The 25,417-nt window shown below is 51.9% G+C and overlaps 1 protein-coding gene and 1 long non-coding RNA gene across 3 annotated transcripts; both read left to right on the plus strand.

Annotated features, from left to right (window-relative positions):
• Positions 1 to 1,027: 1,027 nt before the first annotated feature.
• LOC128150100 (uncharacterized) lies at positions 1,028 to 3,114 on the plus strand. 2 transcript variants are annotated; one of them, XR_008237933.1, is made up of 2 exons: positions 1,028 to 2,620; positions 2,700 to 3,114. It is a non-coding gene; the product is annotated as an uncharacterized LOC128150100 (long non-coding RNA). The 2 variants fall into 2 exon arrangements; XR_008237934.1 differs by having other exon boundaries at positions 2,703 to 3,114.
• Positions 3,115 to 4,650: 1,536 nt separating this feature from the next.
• On the plus strand, positions 4,651 to 18,927 carry SLC25A37 (solute carrier family 25 member 37). Its single transcript, XM_052805995.1, is given in 5 exon segments — positions 4,651 to 4,724; positions 4,726 to 4,873; positions 12,365 to 12,593; positions 14,168 to 14,224; positions 15,412 to 18,927. Coding segments are annotated over 5 exon segments (1,014 nt in total). The 5' UTR covers positions 4,651 to 4,665; the 3' UTR covers positions 15,933 to 18,927.
• The last annotated feature ends 6,490 nt before the right edge of the window (positions 18,928 to 25,417 follow it).

Raw genomic sequence — 25,417 nt, forward strand, 5'->3', positions numbered from 1 at the left:
GCAAGGGCTTAAGACCCGGGGATGCCTTACGCTGATGTTCAAGTAAGTGGGTCAGTCCATCCCAAAGACAAAACAATACCGTTTGCTTATTTTTATGGCATTTGCTAATACAGAGATAAAAAATAACTGGAACGCATCAGGTTTCCCAGCGGCTTAATATTTCCCTGCGGCCGCCTCTTCCCCGGAGCATCGGCAAAATGCACCCAGATGGGCAGCAAAACCCAGGCTGGTGTCAGAGAGACCCTTTTCCAGGGCATCTTCTGAGGCCTTTGACCTACGGACGGTTCTGGGGAATGAGGGCCAGACTCGCTGTTAAAAATTTCTTTTAAGGCTTTGAACATTACTACGGAGGGACGGGGCTGGCGGTGGCCAAGTGCCAGCGTGCCGGGAAGGGGCTGCATCCACGCCACGCGGATCAGGGAATCTGCCGCTCACTGAGCACTGGCAATTCCCGCATGAAAACTGTCCTTCCTCCAGCGTAAGCTTCTGGCACGCAAGGTAGCAACAAAAAAAGGCTGTGGGGACATAAAGTTCAGGCTGGTTGTACTGCAAATGAGATTGCAAACATATGCCCTTAACAACATACGTCTGCTCTGATCCCTCTTCTAAAGCGAACGCTTTACACCATGCCATAAACGGGTGCCTTTTCCTTTCCATGATTAAAAATACAATTACCTGCTGCTGAACATCTAAATAAAAAGAAAAAAAAAGTCCTGTAATTTGCTGCTGCTGGAGGCGAAGTAGCGTTCCCCTCCTCACCCCCAATTCAGCACCGACGGCTCTGCACCGCTGCTGGCAGCCCCATGATGGTGGCAGCAGGTTGCGAAAAGGATAAAACCCACCCTAAAACAAGGTGTTGCTCAGCTGTTAGAGAACTTGTAGATTTGGAAAGCGAAAAAATGTGTATATCCCACTGGATCTTATAGATAAGCCACAATTTCGGTGGTTCCCAGAAGGTGTCCGCCTCCCAGCAGGACACTCCTGCCTTATCGGCGTGGGTGCAGCTGGGGTGACTTGCCCGGTGAAGGGCCACGATAAGCAAAACCGGGTCCATCTAATCGGCTCGGAGTGCCAGGCAGATGGCCTGGGCGCTGCAGGCACCTTCTTTGGGCAGGGACTTATGAAAGCCAGCAGCATTTCACTTCATTTTGCAGGTTTTTTTCTCATTTCTCATTGTTTCTGGTGGTGTATTATATTTGTGCTGTTTAAAAGCTGTCCTACGGTACAGAGGCCCCATAAAGAAGGTTACGTACCAGTGAAGACTCGGATCTGTGGGTCTGATTCATCATTTTATTTAGCTGCTCGCAGTGATGCAACGTGCGTGCAGATTGCGGCGGTGTATTTCGCATCGACTTGTCGGCGTATAAATGACTGTGCTCTGCGCAGGCTGCGGCCAAACTGTGCTTTTAACGCTGCAGATAGCTTTGTCCTTTGCTGTTTCTCTGCCGTGGTGGAGTTTGGGGCTCGTGGAGCACCCGAGGGACCTGCTAACCCCGGGGGAGCTCCGGCACTGGGTCGGGATGCACCGAGCAGCGGTCGTGCCCTGGGAGGCAGCAAGGGAATCGTTGCACAAGACCGACTTGTTTCAAAGGAAGGTTTTGTAAATCGAGTTGAGTTCACTTTGTTGATGACCCGCAAGGGATGATTCTCACTTGCCAGGCAGGGATGGCAGGAAACCATCCAAGAGACACAGGCTCTTTCCTTTTGCTGCCGGTGGGACGTGTGACACGACAAAACCACAAACCAGACCAGACTCCCCGATGAATAATTTTGTCCCTTCTTCACGAACACAGGGAAAATCCTCAGTCCGTGCATCTCTGCTTTGGCATCTCTGGCCACAGCAGCTCCCTGCACCCCGGGGTGGCCGAGACATGGGACACAGAGCGGGAACAGAAAGGATTCCTCATGTCACGGCTCCTCAGAGTTAAAATATAACCTGCTCCTACCTGGAAACAGCACGGTATTTCAGACTGATTCATACTATTTCTTTCTAGGGAGCAAGGGTAGGGGAAAGGGCTCATTAAGGTAAGCGACACTGTAATTTCCCCACCCTCGTCTGCCCTGCCAAAAGCATTGGAAGGAGATTAGCTGCTGTTGACTGTTGTTTGTGGAGTAGAAACCCTAGATAAACTATGTGGAGCAATACTGGAAAGTGTTCCCCTTCGAGTTTTAATTCAGGCATTTCCTTGAATAAGGCTGCCTTATGGAAAGGAAGTTCTCGTGCCCGTGTTTGATTTATGTCTTGCAGACATGGGTGATCATCAGGAAGCGCTGTCTGCTGGAATTACATGTATGCACATGGCTCACTAGCTCCGAAATGTCATTTAAGCTGGAGAACACAGTGTCAAACCATCTGTCAGCAACATATATTTGGGTTAGTCTCTTTTGGAGGAAGCAAAGCCGTGATAATCCAGTGGCTTCTGCCAGGGGACAAGATGGGGGGGGGAAGGAAGGAGAGATTTAGCAATTGCTCTATTAAATTGTGTGTCGTTGAAGGACTTTTTACAGTCTCTCTACAGTTTTTGGGACAGTTGATGATGCCTGGTCTCATGGGACAGCTTGGACACGCCAGGACGGTGGCTCCAGCTCTCCCACCCCCCCCATACAAGTGCTGCTCCAGGTGCAGAAAACGCTGCCAGGTACCCAAAATCAATCAGGAGTCACACGCGTGACGCTCTTATTATTGTTATTTTTTCCAGCAGCGCCGTGTTCCCACGGAGAACGGAGGCTTCCCAGCATCAACACAGGGCAGGAGGGAGGAGGACAGCACGTGCCAGAGCCAGCCCCTCTCCAGGTACCTGGATGGGAGGCGAGGATGAGAACAGAGCAGGTTTTTCTCGCCTCGTGTGTATTCGTTTCATGGTTAATGGGAAAACTAAACACTTAATTTTTCTGCTTTTTTGGACCCTCGGAGGATGGTTTTCTTACGTGCTTCCCAAAGCTCAAGCAGCACCAAATTGCTTTGCATTATCGTGGTGCTTCATGCAAATGGTTAACCTTGATTTCAGTACATGCTACACAATACCAACCTTCCCAGCAAGGTCGAATTCCAAATAATCCTTCAAGGAGGAATGAAATAAAGTCGGTGCTGTTCCGGGAGCCCTGGGCCACAAAGACTTTGCCTCCATCTCTTTTGAAAGTGTCAAATTTAATTGGTTTGGGCTGATTTCCTGGTGGAACAAAGAGATCACATAGAACGCAGGAAAAGAGGAGCGTTGGGGGTGCAGGGGCATGGGGTGAGCTCGTTCCTCCTGCAGACAGGCCAGGATTGACGGCTCTGCGGTGGACTGGGAGCTGCGGCGAGGGACGGCGGATGCTGTGGATCCCATCTTCCCAAAAAGCCTTCGCAGGGAAGGGCAGAAAGCTCTCCCAAGCCTTTCCACGAGCTTTTCTTCCCCACGCCGAAGCTCAAGCCCGTGCAGGGGAGCTGATGTGGCACCTCATCCTGCCGGGGTGACAGGAGAGGGCACTGGGCTCTGCGAGACACCCAGAAAACCCCAAAAGCACAACCAAACCCAACCCCTAGGGTAAACCAAACTCCGACGGAAAGCGGCGGCGGCAGCGCAAGACCCGAGCCGGCCCCCCGTGCCCTCGGCTTGCGGTTTGGGGAGCATTCGGGGCCGTTTGGGGACGCGGAACGCCCACGTGCCAAGGGTTGCTTTACTCCCAGCGATGCCGTTAGTCCTCCAGGAAAAAAATAAATACCACCTTCGCCCATCTCACGCTACCATTTCCATCTCACCCTACGGCACTCCGGAGGTGCAAGGCTGGCTGCAATGGGGGGGGGGGTGTGCCCACCTCGGAAGCCCCCCCCAGGGCCACACGCGTGAACCCGCAGCACACCGGCCGTGCACGCGTGGTGCGAGGCCGCGGTGCGAGGCGTTTGCACCCTGACACGCTGGAGAAGGCTGGGCAAGCTGCTGCTGCAGGGTGCTACCGGGGGGGGTGTGGGGGGGGGAAGCACGAGGGCTCTCCCACCCGCGCTTGTGCTTGCACAAGCGCTTGCACAAGCGCTCCCAATACGGCCGCGCGTGCAAGGGGCGGAGTCACCGGGGGGTGGGGGTGTTTGCACGAGGGGCGCGTGCTTGCACGGGGGGGGGGCGGGCGCGCGCTCGCCCGCGGGGGTCACGTGCTCGCACCCCGGCCGCCAGCGCACACACCCCCCCCCCCCCCCCCCTTCCCTTGCACGCCCTGCACGAGGGACCGCGCGCCGCCGGCCCGTTTGCACGCCCGGCGCTCGCACCGCCCAGCCCCACTCCGCGCGCGCCTCCCTCCTCCCCACCTCCCCCCCACTAAGACCCGCCCCGCCCCGGCCGGCAAAACCAATCACTCTCCTCCACCCCTCCTCCTGCTCCCCTCCAATTGGCCCTCATCCCTGCCAATCCTCCCCCCTCCCACCTCCCGCTGCCTCAGCGCTCTGGAACGTCATACCGCGGACTCCACCCCCTCCCCTCCACTCCGCTCCCCCGGTGGCCCAACGGGGCGGCGGCCGCGGCTCGCTATTGGCTGGCGCGGGGTGGGGCGGGGCGCGGGGCGCGGCTTTAAAGCGGGGGCCGGGGCGGCGCGCGAGCCCCGTGTGCGGACCCCCCCGCCCCCCCCGCCCCCCCCACCAGCCCCCCCCTCCCCCCTTTTCCCTTCCCTCCACCCGCCGCCGTTACCGGACGGATGGAGCTGAGCTGTGGAGTGGGGGGGAACGCGGCCGTGCCCCCGGGCCCCGGCCCCCCCCCCCGCCGCCGCCCCCCCCGCCCCGCTTATGGAGAGCGAGGAGTACGAGAGTCTGCCCAGCGGCGCCTCGCTCGGCACCCACATGATGGCCGGAGCGGTGGCGGGCATCATGGAGCACACGGTCATGTACCCGGTGGACTCGGTCAAGGTGCGGAACCTCCGGGATCTGCTCTGATGGCTGCCGGTCTCGGGGGAGGCGGGTATTTGGAGGGGGGGGGTGTGCAACGGGGGTACCGGAGGTGTGCGGGAGTGCACCGGGGGTGTTTGCGCTGGTGCAAGTGGGAGAGCACGGATTGGGGTGCTGGGGGGGTGCGGTGGTGCAAGGAGGGGGGGGAAGTGTGCAAGGGGTGTTGGGGTGCAAGTGGGGGAAAGGGTGCAAGGGGTGTCGGTGCAAGGAGGGGGGAGAAGCGTGCAAGGGGTGTCGGCGTGCAAGTAGGGGAAAGCGTGCAATGGGTGTTGGGGTGCACGTAGGAGGAAAAGTGTGCAAGGGGGGTCAGGGTGCAAGGAGGGGGAAGTGTGCAATGAGTTTTGGGGTGCGTGGGGCTCCCGGGGTGGGGAATGTTGCTTGGGGGGAGCAGAGTTGTACCAGGCTGGGGAGGGGAAGCGTGCAAGAGGTGCTGGGGGTGAGCGAGGCGTAGGATGGTGCGGAGGGCTGGAGGTGTGCAAGGTCCCAGAGGTGTCCCCCCCGAGGTCTCCCATGGAAGCCAGAGCTGCGCACCCACACCCCGGAGCCGTCCCTGCAGCCCCTTGGGTGCCGTCCTCGGCCCCGGCGAGCTTTTACGCAACCTACGGTGCAAAGGTGTGTGCCGGGCCTCGCCGCCCCAGGCTGCGACAAGCAAAGTCCTCGTGCTGCTCCCCGGCGTGGGAGATGCCACCAGTGCCCTCCTGGCATGGGGCTGGAGCAGGAGCCACCCCAGGCGGCTTTTCCCAACCGTCGTGTTGGAATCCCAACCCGGGAGGGAAAAGCCGGTGGGACGGTGTGGTCCGTCCGCACGCCAGGATGGTTGCGAGCGGCGTGAAGCCGACCTTACGCGTTGCCCGTGGGAGCGGTGGCTTTTCCAGGGTCAGGGCTTACGAAGGGACTCGTGCGGCTGCAGGTATGCCGGTGGTGGTTGGGTTTTAATGAGGATGAGCCGCTCGAGGCTAACGAGCGTGCTATCGGTGCTGTCGAGTACGCGCCAGGGAAGACTTCGTGGCGTCATCGGTGTGGTAGGAAGCATCATGAAGGGTATTTCCTCCCTCTGGCCTGCCAGCGTGCTGCTCTGGCAGCTTAAAAAAAGAGAAAATAAAGTTGGGAAAAGCCGAACGCCCTCAATACTGTATTGCCAGTGCTGACGGATCCTTCACGGTCCGGTCGGGAAGGGCTGCCAGCAGATGCTCTAATTTCTCATTTTTTCAATGCAGGGCTCCCTGAAAGAGTAGAAGGAGGAGAGGAGAGGAAATGCCTTCGCTTTGAGGCACTGGAGGTCTTGCCAGTGGGCTGCGATAAGCACTCAAAGGAAATATTCTCTCCTTTTTTTCCCCGCGTTTTCCCTCTGGGTCTGTGCCTGCTGGACCTGGCTCGTAGGTTTGGGCTGCTCTGCATCGTGGGTCCCCCCCCCACCCCGAGGCGCAGGGTCCGTGCCCACCCCGAGTGCCTCCACACCGGCTCCTTTCACAAATAAGGCTGATATTTTCTGCCAAGTCACGGTCGGAGCAGCATGTCGTCACTCCGGACTTTATGGCGTTAAGAGGGTATTTCCTCTGCGGGGGAAAAGGGAGAGGGAGAAACCGAAAGTTGTGCTTGGTTTCCCGGAGCGGGAGGTGCTTTGTAGGAAGGTAAAAGTGCTGATTTCACTGGGCAGTGAATTCCCTGGTTGCTTCAGGGCTGGCAGCGCCTGTGCTAGGAGAGTGCCGGGGCAATGCCTTATGCTGGGAATAATCCCACTCGGCAAACTGCCTTGAAGTTCTCGGAAGCAGATAAAATATTCTGGCTGTTGGCTGGCTGCGGGAAAACTCCAGCGGAGCGTGGCCAAGGTCACCCCGTGTGTCGGGGCCGGAGCGAAATCCCGAGCTGCAGGCTTTGGGTCCTGCTCCTGCGATGGGCACTTGCCGCTGGTCTGTGCCTCTTCTGTCTGTCTGCTACGGGATAAGGTGACGACTGACCCCAAAAGGGCTTTTTTTGTGTAACGGGAGTAACCAAACACTAACTAAGCTTGTAAGAGCAGCTGTCTTTCGCTTTACCATGGGAAACCTGCCACTCTCCTCCTACAGAAAAGCAGCGAAGCTCCTTCCTTAGGCTGACTTTCTGGATAATAATCACCGGCATCAGTCACGGCTGAGCAGAGCCCGTGGAGGAGGTAGGGGGTTGCGGATGCGGCAGAAAGAGGCGTTTCAAGCACCTGGCTAAACCCGTGCTGTAGAAGAAATGTTTTGGGTCCAGCGAGTCATTTCCTCTGAAAGAGAAAGTGAAAATGTTTTAATTTGGGGAATTGTTCGCTTCAGACACTTGCACAATTCCTGATCTTGACGAGGTCGGGGTAGGGCAGGCTGCGGTGGTGGTGCCCTGTTGAGGTGAGTCAAGGCAAGCCGTTAAAACGGTGCCCTGTGGACCTCTGCGAAGTTCGTCGATACGCCCGCGTGACAGCACGGAAAACACCCAGAGGTGCTGTTGGTGCGCGCGGTGCAACACGTGCTGGGACGTGACGAGGGAGGGTGTAAATCCGTGATGCGTGTGCCCATGTGCAGCCTACTACAGCACCTGGCTGCGATAACCGTGCTGTAACTTAAAGCGCCCATTGCTAGCTGTATGTGCATTTTGCAGCAGCGCTGCTGTTTGTTCGGAGGGGAAATGTGTTACGGGTTGTACTTACCAACTAAAGCTTCAGCTGGAGGCTTGTGGCGATTGAGACTTGCTTAGTGTCTCTTCCTTCCCATCCTTTTCCTTCTAATGGGAAAGACCACCTTGCAGCTTCAGCCTTAACTACACATTGGCCTCTGTCTTACCCACTTAACGCTGTTGTTGTAGTAAACCCCTGGCTTGAACTGTAGGTTTTTAGATGTATGCCGATGGTGTTTCTCATAGTGCTTAGGCTTGTTTTGTTTTGTAGCTGATGAAAACACAGCTGTCCTGGCAAGCCTGATCGGCCTCCAAATTAATTGTAGACATCAACATGGCAAGGATGACTTCTGATGGTGGTGGCAAAAGGGAGTTTCTGGAGGACTCCCCTGGAGCCTCCTCCCTCCTCTTGCTCAAGCCATTTGGTGGCTTTTCTGCAAGGCTGCTGGAGCTGGTTTCCCAAGGCAGGTAAAGTTGCTGCCTTGAGGATGTGAAGAACTGTTGTCCTCACCTGGGAACTAATTGCTGGTGTGAGACAGCTCAGCAAGAAACTGGAGACGTGCTGGGCTTGAACCTCCCTTCCTCGCCGTGGGTGGCAGTTGCACTAATGACAAAAAGTCCTCGCTCCTGCCCTAACTATGTTGTGGTCGTTCTCCGTGAAAACCTGAACTGCTCCTAACCAAGCTGGTGCAACAAGACGTCTGCAAATTGATTTTGCTGTGGCTGTGCGTGGTTCCTAACGGGTATGGGAGGTCCCGTGCTGCGATGGGAACTCCTGGGGTGAAGGGTAGGAGAAACATCTAGCCTACATCTGCAGTGCCAGAGAAGGGAGTGGAAAGGAAAGGAGAAGTACAGTGGGGCTTGTTGGGAGGGATGGAGCAAGTGTTTTGTTGGTTCCAGCTAGGACAGTCAACTGTGGGTGACCTGCCTGGTGCAAGGAGGCTTTGGAGCTTCCCTGCTTGTAACTAAGGTCTTGAAAGCACACAAGTATGAGGGTGGCAGGGCAGAGGAGCTCCTGTGAGCTGTTTTACTGTGGTTTATTTGGACTTTGGGGTTAGGGACGCTTGCCTTGGCTTGGGTTTGGTGGTGGGACGTTCTGCACCCACCCATCTCGACGCGGGTCTAGGAGGAGCAGTTACTCTTGTTTCAGCTGATAGCATTGGGGTGCTGGAGAGTCACGGCTAACCTGTTCGACTGACCCTGTGCTCCCCTCCCGTGGGCCTTTGCAGGCAGGGCTGGGTACCACACCAAGTGTGGTGCTTGGCTGGGGAGCTGCTCTAGCTGAAAAACAGCCTGGCAAGAAAGAAAAGGGGGTTCAGAGCTTGAGCATGGCACGGGTCGTGCAATAGCGAAGCCTTCTCTGGCGTGCAGGATCTGACCGGGTTGCTGCAGAAATGCTGCTTATTTCCTGGTAAAAGCATATTGTGTTCACCGTGTCTTTTGTTAGCTGTAGGGAGACCAGGCTGGTTGTCTGTCACATGAAAGTGCAGGCTGAACTTGGAGAAAGCATGCCATGTTCAGAAAAAAAAAAAAAAAAGGTGAATTAGATCTGAGCTTGTTTGTACAGTGGCATGTCAAATCAGTGACCCTTTGCGAGAATATGCAAAACTAGAGACCTGAGTCTTGTTAGTAAAATGATTCTAGATAGAAAACTACCCTGGACTATTCCTGTGCTCCTGGCAGCAGGAAGGCTGGGTGCTCTCCCCCGAACGGCATCCCTAAAGACGGCGCTGGTCCACAAACAGCAGGTAACCCGACGAACCTGAAGCTGTGACTTTTGGTGTTGCTTCTTATGCCCAAGCTGAAACCAGGACTACTGGGACGCTTGCGGTCGTCGGTGCACTCTTGCCTTATGCAATGAGGATTAACCCGAGTAGGTGGAGAAGTGTTTCTTGGCTGGTTTAACAGGGGGTGAGGCTCCTGGAGGAGCCTGCTGGTTTCAGATAAGTGGCAGGAGCTGGCAGGGGTGAGGACTGCATAGCTCATAGCAAATCATTGTCATTCACACCATGATAAACTTATCCTGGACAAAACAGAGCTGAACCTGTTTTCAGCTCTGTGCCTCTTGCATTGCAGCAGGCACACGGGAAATCCTGGTTTTGGTTACTCCTTGGGCTGTTTGTCCTGTTTGTGTCCACAGCTTTAATGAAAATTGCAAGCTTGTGGACCCGGCTGTGCTGGTGGTGATGCAAACCGCAGCGTGCGTGGGTTAGGTGGGTACAACATGCACTTACCACCCGCTCTGGAGTATGGTGTGAGCTTTTGAACCCCTCTAGAGTGGCTCAGGTGATCAACAGAAAAAGAAAAATTGAAATTTATCCATTCTCTTCTGAAAGCAACTGGATCCTCAGTAAGGGTGGAGATACTCGGGGTTAGTTCCCAACAACACAGCACCATGCGCTTTGGTCCCGCACATGCCAGGCTAATAGTTTATTGCTTTACAGGAGCACTTATCCCTGATTACCTTGCTGACGAGATGACGCTGCTGCATGTTTAAATTATATCGGCTGCTTCCAAGGCATCCCAGCAATAGACCGGGGTGAGATCGAGATCTCCTGGGGTCAGTCTGAAGCAATGCCTTCAAGTTAAAACTAGCAGAGCAAAAAAAAAAAAAAAAAAAATCCAAAACCCCAGCTGGATGCGACCAGCTCGGCAGCGGTGGGTCATGCTGAGTCACGCTGACAGTGGAACGGCTGCTGCGAGTTTCTCCGGGGCATCGTGAAATCCAGCCCCTTCTGAGGAGCATCCGTGGGACGGGAAGGTGCAGAGACCTGTGTGGAGGGGTTGCAAGACCCTTACGCCAGCTCAGCGAGGGCTGAGAGCCGGATTTAAAACCTGTTTTTAAATTCCAAGGTAATCCAGGCCTGTTGCTGCCTTTACAGGAGGATTTTGCTGAGCTTTTGGGTTTATTTCCAGCACTGTTCATAGGTTACAGTGCATTTAGTGCTCTGAAACAGGAAGTTTTGCTCGAGGCCACCAAATTCCCTGTTGTAGGGTGATGCCTTGTCATGACTGCCGGCTGATGCTTAAAAGTCTGAAATTCAGCTAGCTGCTGAACTTTGTAATTGTAATTCCTGTGCAATTTTTTTACTATAGTCACTACAAATGCAATAATTTGTTGGCTTAGCCTCACATATTGGTTAGCTGCTTCCATAGCTTGGTTTTATTATACTGGATTGAAGTCCTGAATTCAGCTCTGATCTCTTCCTTGGTCTCAGAAAGTGTATGTGAAAGTGCTCTTCAGTCTCTGGTAACTAGAGTGGTTTGAGGAATCAAAGGTCCAAACCTGAAACACTTTTATTGGCTTAATCTTGCCTGAAAGCTTTGCTGTAGTATTGCCTCCTGGCTAATTACTGATGTGAATCGATAAGCTTGAAGGGATGTGTCCTGATGAGGAAGTGTGGAGGTGGCACAGGCAGTCCTTGCTTTTTCAAGGGCTGTTGAATCTCTGCCGAGGACCGAGCCGCTCGTGTTGCTTTGCCTGCGAGGGCGGCACTGGTGTCTGCATGCTGCCAAATCGTTTGGGGGAGACTTTATTTTGGAGATGGGGTGTCCCAGCTGACGGGGTGGAAGGCATCCTTCCTGACAAACCCGAATGACCTCTGAATTGCCATTCTCAAGCTTCTCCTTGAAAGAGTATTAATTTGATGATGTTTGTGTTTCAAGGTGTGAGGCTGCACCAAAGGCTCTATCCCTTCCGACTGGTTTTGGTATGATGGGGTGTATCAGCTGTGTTGCAGACCGGCAAGACTTGCGGGCTGCTCAGCAGGAGTAGCAGAGCCCTTTGCGTCTTGATGCTCTAGATTTGCTTGGTCTTGCTGGGACGCTCGTAGAGTTTTAAGCCCTGCCGGCGTCTCTCCCGTCGCTGGTGGGAGGTGGCTGGGGTCTGTGCCCTGCAAACACCCATCGCAGGCTGGCATCATCGCTGCAAGGGCTTTGAGCGTTGCTGGTGTGCGACGGGATCGGTCTGCAGAAGGCTGAAACAAACTAAAAGAAGTAATTTTTTTCCCACGGTGCATAATTAAGTGATGGCGGTGAGTTTAATAGGATGCTTTGGATGCCAGAAGCTTAGCTGCCTTTAAAAATCTGTGGAAGAAAAGCCCGTCGAGGACTATTGAACAAAGATGTGGATGAAACCTCCTGGCTCGGGCAGTTGGTGGCTGCAGGGCACGAGTTGCTGGGAGGGAAGATGGGGTGAAGGGCGGCTCTGGGGGACACAGTCACCAGCTGGGTCTTCCTTGGGTCACTGCAGGAGGACGGGGTGGCCTTTGCCTGTCTCGCCCTCTACGGGGTGTGTGTGTGTGGGGGTCACTGCGGGTACCCCATTTTCTCAGCTTGCCCTTCTAGGAAACCTGTTTCCCAATTGAGCGGACTAAACTCTGCACACCGAGTGTCACAAGCGGCTGAGCAGCTGCAGGAGAAACAAGCTGGGGCAGAGAGCTGGGAGTGTTGTAAGCAAGAGGCAATTAAAGACCTAACTGTATTTCTTCACTGAGTCTTTTGAACAACTGCGCTAGCTTAATTCCCTGTACTTTCCATGCATAAACAAGAGCAGAGGTTACACTTCCCTCCGCTGAGCGCTTGTCTGAGCAGCCTCGTAATGTTTTGGTGTTGCAATGGGAGCATGGAATTAATCTCGCTGGCCTGGCAGGCAAAGTGTGGATAAATAGTGCCGTGGCCCCGGCGTGGGTGTGACTGGGGAATAAATTATTGACCCCTCTAATGATCTTGGAAGTTTTGTAGCTCTTTAACTCTATGGCTTGTGCTTGTTGCATTAAAGACAGGTAACTGAGGCCTCTCCCTTCGTGTGCTTTGTTGCAGACAAGGATGCAGAGCTTGCAGCCGGACCCCAAAGCCCAGTACAGGAGTGTGTACGAAGCTCTGAAGAAGATTGTCCTTACAGAGGGTTTCTGGAGGCCTTTACGTGGGATTAATGTCACCATGCTGGGGGCCGGCCCTGCCCACGCAATGTACTTTGCCTGCTATGAAAAAATGAAAAAGTCTCTAAGTGATACTATCCAGCATGGAGGAAACAGCCACTTGGCCAATGGTATTTTTGTTTTTTGAACAAAAAATCCCGATTGCAGTTAATAGCCTGTCCCTTGCTCGCTTCATATGCTTAGCCTGGCATCCTTCGCTGTGCTCTGCTTCTGGAAGATTTGCTGTAGGCAGCCTGCATTCAGACTGCCGCCCTAAATATCCATAGGGGAGGATGCAAGATGCAAACGTAACCCCAGGCTTGCAGATCTTGGCACCTGCTTTGGGAGCCCTGGAGAGGCAGGGGGAAGTCAGGCAGGCAAGTGTGGCACGTGCCCTCTGGTTGAGTGCTTCATGCTGGTCACCATGCTCCTCTGAAACCCGTGCCCTGTCTTTGGACTACTGACTGCCTGGTAGATCTCTCTTCCAGAGGGTGGAGATGGCTGGGCTGGCTCTCAGCAGAAGAGCAGAGAAGCCCTTCCTGGCCTGAAACCCCTGATGGCAACTGTTGTGCACCCTCCAAAGCCTTAGTCTAATCTAGATTTCTGCACTACTCCTTAATCTCAAATTATTCTAGCACAAGTAATCAGTACATTGGACAAGGTGTTCAGATGCAGTCGCAGGCTGTTTCTGGCTTTGTTGAAGGCATCATCTAAACCTCTTGAGGTTTGAAGTACAGGTTGTTCCCAGATGTCTCCCATGGAGCTCCAGCACAGTAAAGTGCACTGTGTCCTCTGTGTGCTCACGTGCTTTGTTAAAGATTTTGCTTCTACCAGAAAGGCTTTTGCTTTTAGGTCCAGCAATACTGCTGTAACAGCAGAAACCCTCAGCAGAAACCCTCTAACTGAGCAGCCGGGGTGTTAGAAAAGGGTTTGTGGAGAAGACACTTCTGCCTGGTCCTTGACATGACGTGACAGTAGGAATCTGCCACGGCAGTCACTTGACTCAACCAACTCACTTAAGAGTATATAATATCCTTCTGGCGTGCTGCTTTTTGCTAGTAATACGCTTCCCGTGTTTGCCTTTCAAGTAGCTACAGGCTTTCAGTACCAGCGGGAAAACTGAAGCGCTGTGTTAATGAGAAATGACCGAAAGTCATTTGGGCAAGAGAGAATTTGAGATTGAAACCTACATCAAAGGCGAAGGTGTGGCTCGAGAGGCCCATCCTAGAGCCAACTGCAGAATCATTAATGGCTGGCTGGATGTTTGCAGAATCTGTGCAATTAGCGTTTAAAACTAGACTGAGTAAATGGATGAAAATGCCTAATTATGGATGTGCTGAGCCAGTTCTAAACATTGCTCACTTCTCAGTCCTGCGCGGGCTGAGTGAAGCCAGTGGTGTCTTGCATAGACAAAACTTTGCGAGTCGTAGGGCATAGCAGAGGTGGTGGCTGTGATCCCGTGAGCAGATCCTGGTTCCCGTCAAGCCGCTCTGGATGCGTTTTTCTGCACTGGGAAGGAGTCGTGTTGCTGGCTGCTTCCTCGGGCTTGCTGCAGAGCTGGGCTGCAGCTCCCCAGGCAGCAGTACCTGGGTGCTCGGGGCTGCCTGCACCATCGGCTGCTGCCTCCACGCGTGGCAGTGCCCGAGCAAGCCCTGGCTTCTGAATTTTTTTTTTTTTTTTTGAAGAATGCTCTTGTGTCTTGCAGGTATAGCTGGGAGTGTGGCCACGCTACTCCACGACGCAGTGATGAATCCCGCTGAAGGTAATGCCCTGTGCTGTCGGGGGAAGTGCTGCACCCCGTTAGCAGCCCTGGGAAGGCACCGAGGACACCCTGCACCATCTCAGCAGCTTGAGCCCTTTGCTTTAGTGACTCTGCCCAGCTTCTAATGAGCTCAGACAGGCCAGTGTAAAGGGATAAATTCTGCCTGGCTGTTTTCCTTTGCTTGCCGAGGGGTTGCACAGCATCTGCGTGGCGTGTCGTGGCTTTCCAGGAAAACTGGTGTCACCTTTACTGACACGATGCTGTTACTGCTCTGCAAGCGCATCTTCATTGAAGTGGTTGTGGTTTTTCTGAAGCTTTGGACTACCCAGACAAAACTGAGCTCAGTCATGTTGATAGACAAGTGCAGCAGCCGTTGGGACCGTTGTGTAGCCTTCCCACCTAGGTAGAGTCTGGCATTAAGAGGGCTAATGGCGAAATGCAGCTAAAATGAAGACAATTAGCTGGACTGCCAGCTATTCAGTGTTAATGTATTGCACTTCTGAGTTGGCCCAAAGCCAGGTTTTCCCGAAGGGGGAAAAAAAAGTCTCTAGTGTTTAAAATAATTTTAATTGTATTCTGATTAAATTAATTAATTGGCCTTTTTCCTGAAGTCAATGGAAGCTGTTCCATTTCAGGACTTGGGACTGTAGGTGGGGTCTGTTACACTTCCCAGGTGATGTACAGTTATTTAATCACCCTTCTGCCCTTGTCCTCTTGGTATGTCAGTGTTTCAGCACAACAGCTCTGCATCCTCACAGATGCATCTGAGGGTCCTTATCGGTCTGTCTTAATGCCTTTCTAGTGAGCAGTAAAAGTTCCTTAATTAAGCTTGAGGAGAGGAGCGGATTAGCCCGTGGACGTGGAGAGCTGTTGAACCAGAGCCGAGCTCTGACCTGCTTCCCTCACTTGTTGCATTGAGGTTTTTTGGGGGGCACTGGGCGGGCTGGGGGAAGCAGAGGATGTGCACAGCCTTTTGGTAGAAGCCTGTCGATAAGGAGCTCATCGCTACAGAAGTGCCTGGTTTATGTCCTAGCAGTCTGGACTTGGGAGGGGAGGTTGGGTCTGGGAGCAGGGTTCGGTCTGGGTGTCGTGATGATGAGGAAAGATGTGCCGTAGCTAATAAGTCTTTATCTCCCTGTGCCTGTCCTGCCTGGTGCTGCCCACCCTGCCTTCATCCCCTGGACCAGTGGTGAAGCAGAGGATGCAGATGTTCAACTCCCCCTACAAGTCCGTCCTGGCGTGCATAAGGACAGTGCAGAAGACGGAGGGGTTCAGTGCCTTCTACCGCAGCTACACCACCCAGCTCACCATGAACGTCCCCTTCCAGGCCATTCACTTCATCACCTACGAATTCATGCAGGAGCAGATCAACCCACACCGGGAGTATAACCCTCGGTCCCACATAGTCTCCGGTGCCATCGCGGGGGCCGTGGCCGCCGCCGCCACCACTCCTCTGGATGTCTGCAAGACCCTGCTCAACACCCAAGAGAACGTGGCCTTGACCTCTGTGAACATCAGCGGGCATCTCTCGGGCATGGTGAACGCCTTCAAGACTGTCTATCAGCTGGGGGGCATTTCGGGGTATTTCAGAGGGGTGCAGGCACGCGTCATTTACCAGATGCCTTCAACGGCCATCGCCTGGTCGGTATATGAATTCTTCAAGTACTTTCTCACAAAGCACAAGCTGGAAAAAAGAACATCCTTGTGAAGGACTTCCCGCGAGCGAATGCGAGCCTCCGTGTGTGTCCGTGTGTGCCTGCAAGCCACCCAGCTCTGGGTCTCTGCTAAGGAACGTGCCAGGTTTCTGGTGGATTCACAGCTGACGTCCGCTTCTCCCTCCCCAAGGAAGGAGGGATTAAAGTGGTCCTCAGTCACGTGTTCCCCTCCTTGCTTAAACAATTAAATAGTTTATAAAGACTTATAATAATATATATATTTAATAACTTTATTTTGGAGAAGTGAAATTGCTAACTGATATTTTTCTCTGAATAAGTTTGAAGATGTAGTTTACTCCTCACCAGAAGGCTTAGGTTATACAGCCTAGGCTGGGTTTTTTTACAGAAAAGAAGCAAAATATCTTGTCACAGAACTTACTTTTTATATAAATATAAAATAGATGGATAATGTTTATCCTTTATTTTTCTATGTAGGCATTTGGGTTGTTTTTTAAATACTATCACAGCTAGATGCTGAGCTGTTTAAAAAGGGCTAAATTCTTCCATCCTATGTAAGGAAGACACAAAAGCATTTATTTTTATAGCCAGATTGGCTTTAATTGTACAGCATTTAGCCCCCAAACGGTGGCCTGGATTCTCGTGTGGGTGTCAAGGTACTTGGTAGCCCCTTGAGACTTGCTGGGATGGGGGAGAAGGAATGGGGGCACCACTTTGGGAAACTGTAGGATGCCAAGGAGGGGCACCCCAAAATACCTGATCACTCTGTGGGGAGAGGGGGAAACTATCAACTCCTTTTTTTTTTTTTTTTTTTTTTACAAGGAGAGTCTTAAAAAAAAAAGTAGATTTTAAAGAATAGTATTTTTTTGCAAACACTTTTTTTTTAAAGGTACATTTTTATGGTGTGTGATAGCTAAACAGCCTTCATCCTCCCTTAATTTATTCATACTTCTTTTTCACTAAGGCCCTGATCCTGCTTACAGGAGCGACCGTGCACGTCTCGATAGCTGGCAGGGTAGAAGCAGGGTGCGTGGAGCTGCTCTGCTCCCTTGGGGGGGGACCAGAGCTTCTGTTTACAGTTCAGCTACTGAGTCACGAGGGTCGCATCCTGGCAGCACCAAACCAGCAGCAGGCAGCGAAAGCCTTGGGAAAGTCTTCCCTGCAGAACCGAAGCCACCTCCCAGCCCATGTTTGACAATAAGCTGCTGCTCATCTCTTTTGGGGAGGGGGGGGGAAGCAACCTAGAGAGGTTCCTGGTGCTGTGGGTTTGGTTTTGCTGCTGTGGGATGCTGAGCTTTGCAGTGGCCAGCGAAGCTGTGCCTGCTCGGCGAGGCTGGCAACCTTGCTGCGTGCCCTGCTCCTCCTGGGAATGGATCTTCCAAAAGAAAATGCAGCCTTTAGCCAGTTACTTGGATGACCAGTAGCTAACGAGGGATTTTAGGGGCCTGGATGTGTAAATGTAAGTTACAGAACACCAACTGGCAAATCTCTGTCAGCCCTGGAACTTGCCCTGCCAGCAGCAGCTGATGTCTGGAGCGGGCACCATCTCCTTACTGCTGGGCACGGTGCAGCTTTTGGAGATGTGGCTTCAGCTTGCTGTGGGCACCGGGGGGGTCTGCGGGCGAGCTGCGATGCGAGGGGCAGCTTTTGGGCTGGCAGGTGTTGCTGGCTGTGTCCCGTCAGCCAGGCGTGTTGCATAGGATGACACTAAGCAGAGCAAATCCTTTTGCTCTGTGATTTGGAGAAGGTAAATCAAAGCGTACCTCTCTGGGTGGTGTTGGATGTGCCTTGTGTAAATTAGCCTTGTACCACTGATGATGGTGAAATGAGCTTCTTGATGCCTTTTTGTCACTTAAACTGAATGAATCACTGCGTCAAATGCACCCTGTGTCTTAAAAGTGTAAAATTTGTAAGCTTGAGGCCGCCGGTCTTGGTGGTGCAGCTGGAGAAAGCCGTCAGCTCTCTCTGCACACAGAGGTCCTGAGGCTGGAGGTCTTTGAGCTGTCCGTTAGCCTTGGGTGTCTTTTTCTATTGACTTGAGAAACTGGAGAGTCACTAACAGGAACCAGAACTGCACAAAATATTTCCATCGGAGATGGGCATGAACACTTCGATGAAAATTTTGGGTCACTTTAATATTAAAAGAGGCAAACCGTAGCATAGTGACAGCTTTCAGTGCGACTTCAGTAGCTAGGAGTCGTACTCGGCAAGCGGTCCCCCGTGCATCATCCTCTTCCTCTGGCTGCTTAGCTTTAATATTTCTGACTTTACCTTGGCTATTCTGGGAGAACTTCATCTCCTGTTTGGAGTAACCTGCGAGTAGCTGGGACGCGAAGGCTGGACTTGCCCAGGGACAGAGTGTGTGGCCGTGGAGCGATTGGGAGGGCGGTCGTGGTTCTGGCCAGCGGAGCATCGCCCTTGGAGGGGCAGGTAGCATCCCATTCTGGTTGCTAGCCAGAGCATGTCTGGGAACCTTCTGAGTGTTGAGCACAAATAATTTCAACCAGGTTTTCTTGGGAACTTGCTCTGCCTCGAGCTGGGAGCAGGTGAGGAGCACTTGTATGTTTATAGAGCTCTTTACAGATTACCCTGGGTATCTGATAAAGCCAGACTTCCCATTCTGCAGTTGGGAATGCGCCCAGTTGGTCTAATAATTGCAGAGGTCTCTTATATGTTTAAAATGTTTCCTGCTGTGCGTAATGCTGGATCCCCAGGTGAAAGCCCCTTCAGCGAAGCCCCTCCCTCATCTCTTCTAGGTTTGCATTTGGAAGTTTTGCTGCGGTCTGAAGTTTTATTTTAACCTGGTATGTGAAACATGTACTGCTGCTTTGTCTGCAACAAACGCACATATTATTTAAGGGGGAGGATGAGTAACTTTGTCCGCAGTTCTTAATTTTTTTTTTTTGCCTGCCTTGGAATTTAATGTGTTTCCTTAAATGTATATTTAACAATGCAGGAATTCATTTGTGAAATGCTGCTACAGTTGTATCACTGGAGCTCAAGGAAATAAAATATTCTGATTTTTGTCTTTTTAGGCTCATGCTTGTGGCTTTCCTTAGCTGTGTAGTTGGGCATGGAGCTCCAGCTGAGCAGGAGGAGGGTGTCCACGGCTCTGGGTGGTGGCAGCCGGGCAGGCTGATCTCTGGAGGAATGGTGCCTTCTAGTGTTGCCTGAACACTTGGCAGGCTCAGCACCTCACCCTCTGAGTCAGATAAAGCTCTTCGTCACCGCATGGGAGGAAGAAAATACTTCTGGGAGGGGTTTTGCAGCCTGGCAGGAGCTGACATTTCTATCATGGACTTGCACTCCTCTAGGAGCCGCTGAAGAGTTTGGAAACCTAGTCCTCTTGGCAATGAATTGGTTTCTGAGATGTGCAAAGCAAACCCCCAGACTATGGCTTGTTCAGCAGCAAAGCAAATTCCTAAATTGGAATTTCTTCCCCCTCTGGAAGAAAGTGCATGGGGTGAAGGCCCTGGGGGGGGAGCTGCTGCTTTGCTGAAGTTTCAGTAGTATTTGATGCATATTTTGAAGGTAAAAACCCAGAAGATACTAAGCTGCTTTAGATTGTACCTTCCCCTTCAATAAAAAGGAAAAGACATGTTAATTGGTATGGTTTCTGTACAGCACTGGGGCTGGGGGAGGAATGCTTCCTATAAAGCTGGGATCAGCAGCATCAGCTTAATCAGAGCCACTGAGCTGCCCCAGAGCCTGCGACTAAGCTGTTCCCAGGACAAATGAGACCCCCAGGGTCCAGCCAAGTGGGCTCTAAAGGAAAAAAGTGAGTCTTAACCAAAACGTTTCAATTATGCTCCTTTTCACCTCTTTTAAACCTGGCAGAACCGCGTGGTCCTTGTTCCAAATCTAGCATGAAAACCAGGTTGTCTTTAAATAACATTTCAGCTCACCAAGCACAGTGCATTTCTGATTTAAAAAGAAGCGTCGGAAACTCCTTGGAGTAAATCTCCAGCCTTAAAAATCTGGAGCTGGGTCTGAAGGATCGTTTTGGGAACAGCCTTGTGTAGTTTTGTCAAGGGGATGGAGCATAACTTGTTTCCTATTGGTTTTGTTTAGAAAATGACAGGTTTGGAATAGATGCTGATCCCCAGGGTATGCACCTTCCAGCGACGTAGGAGGCATTGATTTCAGTGTGTTCCTGGTGCAGCAATTAAGAGATGCACCTAAAATCCTGAAGATTAAATTCCGTTGGGATGCAGCCAGCCAGCAGTTCTGCCTCAGCCCCTGCCAGGCTGGCAAAGGGCAGCTCAGCTGGGAATAAGAAGGATAATTACAGGGTTTAGCAGCAAACACCTACCTGGAGGGTCAGGGCTGGCTGCAAAGGGAAGAAAAAGCAAGATACTACTGTCCTTGGTCCACCTCAAAGGAAAAAAGACTTTCATTTTCTTGGTTACTCTACCCTTTCTCTTTTCCTTGGTGTGGTTTTTTTGTTTTTTGTTTTTTTTTTTTACTGTCAGTGAAAAATCAAGAAGGTGCAACGGACCGTCGATGTCCTGGGGTGGAGAGCAGGCTGCCTTGCCTGGCTGATGAGCTTAGGAGACAAGATCAAAAGATAAAGTGCTATTTATGCGCAGCAAAATGTTTTCAACAGGTTTATATTTCTGTTTGCATTGTAGAGTAAATATTTAGCTCCCCTTCCCCCTGTGTAGTAAATGTGTGTAGTCCTGAAAGGTGAGGTATGTAACACACTGCATGCATACCTCTTAAACACTAAATACTGGTTTTACATGAAGGCTGGTGAGGACCCCTACATTTCTCTTTATCATAGTCACCATTCAGCTCCATCCTATTCCCAGTAATTCCCCAAGAAGTGAGAATTGCCCCTAATATGTATCTGCATAGGAGGGCATTTTTGTGCTCGGGTGATACGTGATTATAGGCTCATGAATTACGCAATTAAACTTGCAGCTCAGTGGCTGATAACACCTATTCCTGTCCATCCGTGTCTTCTCCATTAGACCCAGAGGGACTAAGGGATTTTTACCCCTGAATTACTCAAGGCTGTCAAAGCTCTGAATTAAGTCTGCTGAAATAAAGGAAAAACAGCCCAAAACCCCCTGGCAAGAGACTCCATACCCTTGCAAGATGCCCCAGGAGAAGCTTTCCTTGCCTGCCCGAGAGGGAGACGTGGCTGCAGCCCTTTGGCCCCAACATCCCTGAGGACTTCAGGCTGCTCTCTCTCCGTTTGCCTGGTGAGTAATTCAAATTTTTCTTATGTTTTCTCTGGTTTTGGTTTGCCTAAAAGTTGTCTGACTCCATTAAATGCTTGTTTTGTGCTGCATCCTACTGGTGCCGCAACTAACAATGGAAAACGTGGCTGGAAATAAAGAGATATTGTTTGTTAGAGAAGCATGAGGTGGCTGTAGAACCGGGAACGCCTGGGCTGAGCCCCAGTTTTCCCAACAGGAAAAGGCTGCGGTCAGAAGGGTATGATTTTTCTCTGGATGGAGAGGCTGGCTGAGATTACTAGAAAGGCTGAAGGACCTCTGCAAAACATCACATCGATGGTTATCTCTTCTCCCTCCTTTCTGCTTTAAACCTCTGGCATCCGCCTGGCTTGTTGATGGCCCTTAAGTGGAAATGGGGAATTCCTGCAGCCGAGCAGGATGGGACACATCCGTGGGGCACGCGGGTACCGAGAGCCGCAGTGGGAAGCGGCAGAGCAAGCAAAGCCCAAGGGCATCGCCCTGGCTCCTCCCTCACCTCCAAACTTTCGGGACGGCTCCCCGGAAAGAGGAATGAGCTGCTGGAGGGGCCACCCGTGGGCATGTGGCACTTGCCAAGAACTGTGACAGTGATGTCCCCCTCTTCCTCCGGGCTGGGTGGCATTTTGCCCTGGGAACGCATCCGATTTTCTAATTGACACTAATGGTTTCTTTGGAACTGGTACAGGTTATTGTGTAAATATCTTTTAAGGGTATTTTTTAATGCGTCTTATATATCTGGTAGACCGTAGCAACACCTTAAAGTTGCAGGATTTTCTGAAGCGAAGATCTATAGGGTGGTGGGTGTTCACTTTGCTGTGCTCAGCACTTGTTCGTCTATTGAAGTCTTGGGTTGGTACCAACAAATAAATTCCCTTCTACTGTGCAGTCCATGTTTTATAAACTTCCCAACTGGTATTTTTCCTAGGGGTCTATAAGCATACAAGACAAGCAGAAGAGGGGAAAAAAAAAATCAAATAGCAACTGTAATATCTCAAAGCTTGCGTGGGTGAAAGGAGAAATAACAACCAAGGGCTTTGCCGGAGAGTGGAAGGTGCACCCTGAGCATCAGTCGTGAGTACAGCGGGATGCCGGGGGACGAATGCTCCCTGGGACACGTGGACAGTGGCGATGGCCACGTCCCCGGGACAGTGTCTGGGGATGCTGTCCGGGGGGACTTTCTGGCAGAGATGTTAGGGACAGCGGTGGGTGCAAGGGCTACGTGCTCTGTGGGATACGGGTGCTCTCCCCTGTGCCGCCAAATCCCCAGCGTTTGGATTTTTATTTAAGTCATTTGATTAATCCAGGATCTAGGCTGTGTTTGTTCACCGCATATGATTATTATCTTTGTTTCTCTTCAAATATTGTTTCTGCTTTAAAGGGTAATGAACATAAAGGCAAATATCTCACCTTTTCCCTCTTGAAATTTCATTAAGCTGCGTGTTTACCTTGGATGACAAGATGAAGCCCACGGAGTGAAAGGTTTTCCGGCCACACCTTAACCCGCTATCTTATTCTGCCACAATTGTCCACAAAGGGAATAAAAACATTTGTGTTTATCCACAAGATTTAATTCCTTTTAAAAGACAAGGGATCCGTTTGTAGAACAGGTAAGTGTTTTCCGCTGGGCTCTGCAGGTGTAAATCTGTCGTGGAGTATTGCAGCATGGCCAAGCCCCGGCTGCGGATGGCTATGGAGGAGGCAAATGTAATTCCAGCCCCAAATATTGCCAATTTTGGGCCCTAAGTCTTTTTGTCCTGGAATTAAGCAGGTCGCCTACCCCCAATATGCAATATACATCCCCAGTGCAGCATCTTCACCTTTGCTTCACTTACTGCCTGTTTTACTGCCAGCACAGAGGCCCCAATATTAGTAGTTCTGGTGGGAGGAGAAAAGCCAGGCTTTCCCACCGTTTTCTTTTTCATCTGCTATGATTTGCACAGCAAAAGTCTATTTGTCATTGCCTGGAGGAAACGGAACCCTCCACAAACTGCTCAGAGATGCAGGTCTGCAACAGCCAGCACAGCCCGGACACGACCACTGATCAACTGAATCTTCCAAGTACATTAATCACCCTCATATAAAATTTTCTTTTATTTTATTTGCTTTAAAGCTTTGCCCCCTGTGATGTTTTTAGCAAGTGATATGAGAAGCGTGCAGTGATCGGTGCCCCCAGGGCTGCTTTGCAAGGGAGATGAACAGTCTCCTGGTGAAAGAGAGTGTGGTAGATAAATACTGCACTAATTCCTCCTTTCACCAGCACAAACAGAGTATGAGGAGGGTTGATGTGCCATCAACACCCAGCAAAAAGCTGTTCGGCAGGCAGGGGTGAAATATTGGTCATTTGCTAAATAACACCCAGAAGCTGTTGGGGCTGGGAACGGGGAGATTTGGGGAAAGCTGTGGAGGGCAAGGAGTGCCTCTGTCTCTCGCTGATTGCAAAATCTGGGTGAAAACTGAGTAGGTCTTGGTGTCACAATTAAAATTAGTTCCTTTGTCCCTCTTCTGAAGCCTAAGAACTCCAGACCCTGGATTAGATGATGCCCTGGTACTTTGCTTGGTGTCTGGTGCCCAGGCATGAGGCTGCCTTGCGTTGAGTTGGATCTTGCAAAGACATCTTGAAGGCTCCCCAGGTCCTGCTCCAGGATTTTTGCCCTAAAATTCTCCATTTGCCTATTAGTTGGCATGAAAAACCCCCGATGTTTCCACATGGTCTGTGCTGACAGGGACAAGGCTGTGGCTTTGGGGTGTAGTCCTGGGTCTGGGAAGTTTTGCGGCTGGTTTTAGTGGTGACCATTGCCAGCTCCTCGTTTCATTAGGCTGAGCGGCTGGCTCTTCAACTGAGGTGAGAAATGACCTGAATCAGTCTCGATTTGGTACCACTTCATGCTCATGTCATCAAATACATCCCGTTTCTGGGGAGCAGGGAACTGAGCGCCCGTGGTGGCTTTATATGGATGCTTGGGGCTTCCTGGGGACCTGCCGCAGGAGCAGTGCAGGATTGGTGCCGACTTGTAGGTTTGTCTCCATTCCTCCTTTTTTAAAGGGTAAAAGGATAAAGCCTGTAATGTGGAAGTACCGTTCTGGCAGGCACAGTTGATGCAGGTAGCTACTCGCTGGGGAATAGCATGGATATCCAGACTAAAACACTGGTATTTGGGAAAAACTCGGTTTCATCATGGAAACTTGCCTGGGAGCTGAGCGATCTGCATCCCCCTGCCTTGTACGTGACGATACCTAGCAGCAAACAGATCCGACAGATGCTGGCAGAGCTCCCGGCCGCCGCAGCGCTCAGAGTCTAGAAAAAGGATTAATATTATCTAGCTGGTACACAGGGAGCCCACGTTCTACTTGCTTCAGACCTGGCTGGGAGGGAAAACATCTGCACACGTTTGAGAGGAACATCTGGCGTTTGCCGCAGCCTCTGGGCTGCTCCGTCCTCCGGCATCCCCAGCCCTGCTCCCAGGCTGGGGAGGGAGCTTTGCCCTGGCCCCGACCGAGCGGCGCAGCCGTTGGGACGATGTTTGTAAAGCATTTGGACGTCCTTCTGCAGAGGAAGTTACTCTGGGTGTACCCCAGAGTTACTCTGTCCTGTGTAAATCCTGCAAATCTCCACCCCAGAAGCCCGGGCGCTGCCATTCCCCAAGAGAAAGCGGCTCCAAATGAATAATTGCTTCGCGAGAGCTCGGCCGGTGCGTTTTCCCAGTTAACCCAGCCATTTATTCTCAGGGGAGTGGCGAGGAGCCCTGGGTGCCCCCACCCAAGCTCTGTTTGCAGAGAGACTTGTGCTAATCCCTTTGCTTTCCGGCGCGGCGCGAGCAGGACCCCGTTGTGTCGCCTGGGCTGGGCGATTCACCGGCTGGTGGAAAAGTACCGCGGGAAGCTTTGCCGAATAGCCGATATCCCTGCTTTGCCCTCCTCTCAGTAACGCGGGCTTTTCAGGACAAGGTCCCTTTCTCCTGCTTTGCACTGTCACTGCTGAGAGCCCTGATCCGGCCTCGCCAGGCTCAGGCGATGCAAACTGTTAGACGCAGAGGATGTAAAATCAAACTGTGTTGGAAACGCAGTCTTAAAAACTGGGAATATCTCTCTGGCAGGCTCAGGCTAGGCAGCCGGGGCTCGACGGGGATGTGCACGGCCAAGGGGAGACTGGTGGTTATACCACCTCGAGTCTGAAAAAAACCTGCTTTTCTGGAAATCTGGTTGCCCCAAAAGGCTCTGGATAAAAAGCAGAGCTGAGGAGACGGTGCATGGCTGATATCTCTTGGAACCCCCAACCCTGGTGCTGGAAAAAGCCCTAA

The sequence above is a fragment of the Harpia harpyja genome, chromosome 13 (genome assembly GCF_026419915.1).
Source record: "Harpia harpyja isolate bHarHar1 chromosome 13, bHarHar1 primary haplotype, whole genome shotgun sequence".
Taxonomy (NCBI): domain Eukaryota; kingdom Metazoa; phylum Chordata; class Aves; order Accipitriformes; family Accipitridae; genus Harpia; species Harpia harpyja.